At 60.9% G+C, this 3,955-nt stretch overlaps 1 protein-coding gene across 1 annotated transcript; it reads left to right on the top strand.

Annotated features, from left to right (window-relative positions):
• Nucleotides 1–70: 70 nt before the first annotated feature.
• LOC113941655 (splicing factor, proline- and glutamine-rich-like) lies at nt 71–3,480 on the top strand (the record flags this gene model as incomplete). The annotated part of the gene is made up of 8 exons (XM_027632800.1): nt 71–220; nt 517–549; nt 691–769; nt 880–1,009; nt 1,183–1,394; nt 1,767–1,951; nt 2,916–3,293; nt 3,414–3,480. Coding segments are annotated over exons 1-8 (1,234 nt in total), but the record flags the coding sequence as incomplete, so codon positions are not given.
• Nucleotides 3,481–3,955: the final 475 nt, after the last annotated feature.

The following is a 3,955-nucleotide window of genomic DNA, read 5'->3' as shown; positions in this document are numbered from 1 at the left end:
GGGGACACTGGATGGGAAGGGGAACACGGGACAGGGAGAAACGGGACACGTGAAGGGGGGACATTTGGGAATGGGGGTGACACGGGGACACTGTGGTGACCCTGGGGACACTGTGGTGACATTGGTGACCCCGGTGACCCTGTGTGACCCCGGTGACCCCACTGTCCCCAGGGAGGTGGCCCTGTCGGAGAGCGAGGCCGAGCAGGACGGGACCCACAACGTGCTGGAGCTGCCCCAGGACTGCGCCGGGAGGGGCAACCAGGGGGGGACAGCAGAGTGCTGTGAGGCTGACTGAGGTGACAGTGGGGACATTGGGGACATTGGGGACACTGAGGGGACATTGGGGACATCAGGGAACCAGGGGGGACAGTAGAGTGCTGTGAGGCTGACTGAGGTGACAGTGGGGACATCCTGGGGACATTGGGGACACCAGGGGGGACAGCAGAATGCTGTGAGGCTGACTGAGGTGACAGTGGGGACATCCTGGGGACATCCTGGGGACATTGGGGACACCAGGGGGGACAGCAGAGTGCTGTGAGGCTGACTGAGGTGACACTGAGGTGACAATGGGGACACTGAGGTGACATTGGGGACATCGAGGGGACATTAAGGACACGAGGGCCAGGTACCAGGTGCCCCCAGGGCTCCCTGACGTCCCCCCTGTCCCCTCTGTGTCCCCCCCGTCCCCAGATCGGGCCCCGCCTGACCCTGCAGTTGGTGAAGGTGGAGGAGGGGCTGGGCCAGGGCAGCGTCCTGTACCACGGGCTGGGTGAGTGACACACCTGGGGACACCTGGGGACACCTGGGCATGGAGACACCCCTGGGCTGGGCTGGGTGAGTGACACACCTGGGGGGTCTCACCTGTCCCACCTGTCCCAGTGCACAGGTCGGAGGAGGAGCTGCAGCAGCTGCAGCAGCGCCGGGAGCAGAAGCTGCAGCTCAAGGCCCAGCGGAGGCAGAAACAGGAGCAGGACCTGGAGAGGAAACGGCACCTGAGGCACCTGAACAGGTGAGGGGGACACAGGTGACACTCCCAGGTGAGGGCAGGACAAGGTGACACTCCCAGGTGTCACAGGTGACAGTTCCAGGTATCACAGGTGACACTCCCAGGTGAGGGCAGCGCTGAGATCAAACCTCACCTGTCCCCCCTCACCTGTCCCTCACCTGTCCCCGTCCCCCCAGGGAGCGCAGCCTGGCCGGGATGCGACGCCAGCAGGGCCAGGCCGGGACAGGTGACAGTTCCAGGACAGGTGACAGTTCCAGGACAGGTGACAAGGAGGGTGACAGCGACGTCGAGGACCCCGGTGCACCTGAGCCAGGTGTGGCCACACCCTCGGAGGACGAGGACGACGCCGAGTACTACAGACAGGAGGTGGGGGAGGAGCCTGACACAGGTGAGTGTGGGGGGGACAGGTGAGTTTGGGGGGAGTTTGGGAGGTTACAGGTGAGTTTGGGGGGAGTTGGGGGGGTTACAGGTGAGTTTGGGGAGTTATAAGTGAGTTTGGGGTGGGACTGACCCCCCCTTTTCCCTCTGGAGGTGGTTGATGACACCAAAAAGTTCCTGAATTTCCATGAGTTTGGTTCAAAGTAAACGCTCTGACACCTCCGGAACAGCCCCAAAATTGTCCCTTTTCACCCTAAAACTGCCACTTTTCACCCTAGAATTGTCCTCTTTCACCTCAAAGCTACCCCTTTTCACCCCAAAATTGTCCTCTTTCACCCCAAAACTTGTCCCTTTTCACCTTTTTTCGCCCTTTTCTCCCCAGATTTGTTCCCCACCAAGAGGAAACGAAGCCCCTCAGGCACTTCCCGACCCCGGAAACGGCGGAGGCAGAGCCGGGAGACCCCAAAATCCCACCCAGACACCCCCAAATCCCACAGAAACACCCCCAAATCCCACAGAAACACCCCCAAATCCCACAGAAACAACCCCAAATCCTACACAAACACCGCCAAATCCCACAGAAACAATCCCAAATCCCACCTGGGAACCCAAAAATCCCACAAAAACACCCCTAAATCCCACCTGGGAACCCCCAAATCCCACCCAGGACCCCCCAAATCCCACCCAGGGACCCCAAAATCCCACCCAAAAAATCCCAAATCCCACAAAAACGCCCATAAATCCCACCCAGGGCACCCCAAATCCCACCCAAAAACCCCCAAGTCCCACAAAAACACCCCAAAATCCCACCCAGGACCCCACAAATCCCACCCCAAGCTGAAGGTTCGGGGGCAGCTCCTGGGGAGGAGGAAAACCGGGATTTTCCAACGTCCTGGAAGGGCCAGGAAGGGGAAAAAATAAAAGGGGAAGGAGGGAATGGGGACCTCCCCCCAAATCCCATTTCCAGGGGGAAAGGAATTTGGGGTCCTGGATTTGGGGCCTCCTGGATTTGAGGGGATCTTCCTGGAATTTGGGGGTCCCGGGGACCCTCTGGGGATTTGGGGGGATCCTCCCCTGGGATTTGGGGTCTGGGATTTGGGGGGATCCTCCCTGGATTTGGGGGTTCAGGGCCTTTCCCAAATAAAGGATGGAAAAGCCCCTCCAGGTGTTTCCAGTGTGTGATATTTTGGGGTCTCTTTGGGGGGCATTTTGGGGTATTTTGGGTCCCTTTGGGGGTTTGGGGGTTATTTTGGGGTCTCTTTTTGAGGGATATTTTGAGTGTCTTTGGGGGTATTTTGGGGGTTCTCGGGGGGGATGTTGGGGTATTTTAGGGCCCCTTTGGGCTATTTGGTGATGTTTTGGGGCTGTTTTGGGACTGTTCGGGGAGGTTTTGGGGCTATTTCGGGTCCCTTCGCGGGGTCAAAGGTCGCGCCCCCCTCCCCGCTCCACCCACCCAACCAATCACACCCCTCAACCTTCCCTCTCACCCCGCCGCACCCAATCACCAGCTCGGACACAACCCCCCCTTCAGACTTACCCAATCACACCCTCCGACACATCCCCCTCTCAAAGCCTTCCTCCAATGGGGAGGCGCGTTGCTGGGGGGGGTTGCCCGGCGGGTGGTGGCGGCGGCGGGGCCAAGATGGCGGCGGCGGTGTCGGGGAGCGGGCCCGGAGCGGGGCCCGGGCGGGAGCCCCGAGCGGCGCCCGAGGAACCGCCGGCGGGGCCCGGGCGGGAGCCCCGAGCGGGGCCCGAGGAACCGCCGGCGGGGCTCGGGCGCGCCCCCGAGGAGGAGCTGCCGCCGCTCCCCCCCGCCGAGGTGCGGAGCCGCCTGGAGCGCAGCGCGAGGCAGTTCCGCAACCGGCGGAAGGTGCTGATCAGGGGGTTACCGCCCGACGTGACCAACCAGGTGAGCGGGAACGGGGACAGGGGGAGATCGGGACTGGGATCGGGGCTGGAGCTTTTCCCTGCGACCCCAATTCCCTTTTCCCCCCCCCAAAATCCTTGGAAATTTTTCCTGTTTTTGCAGGAAGTCCACGACCTGCTGAGTGACTACGAGCTCAAGTACTGCTTCGTGGACAAGTACAAAGGAACGGGTGAGGAACAGCCCCTGGAACTCCGGGATCAGCCCCAGCATCACCCCTGGAACTCCGGGATCAGCCCCTGGAATCAGCCCCTGGAATCAGCCCCCAGCTGACAGGGGGTCCCTTGGGAAAGGGAACAACCTGGGATGCTTTTCCAAGCCCCTCTTTTTCCCAGGGATCCCTTCCCTTCCCAAAACCCCCTTTCCCTCCTCATCTCCTTTTTCCTGTTCCTTCCCCTCCTCATCCCCTTTTCCCTGTTCCCAGCCTTTGTGACCCTGCTGATGGGAGAACAGGCGGATTCCCTTCCCTCTCTCATCCCTTTTTCCCTGTTTTTCCCTGTTTCCCTTGTCATTCCCAGCCTTTGTGACCCTGCTGACAGGGGACCAGGCTGACTCAGCCATCCCTCTCTCATCCCTTTTCCCTGTTTTTCCCTGTTTCCCCTGTTCCCAGCCTTTGTGACCCTGCTGACAGGGGACCAGGCCGACTC

Source organism: Corapipo altera, unplaced genomic scaffold (assembly GCF_003945725.1).
Source record: "Corapipo altera isolate COAL_440 unplaced genomic scaffold, ASM394572v1 130637, whole genome shotgun sequence".
NCBI lineage: Eukaryota > Metazoa > Chordata > Aves > Passeriformes > Pipridae > Corapipo > Corapipo altera.
This window is presented reverse-complemented; position numbering and strand designations above follow the sequence as displayed.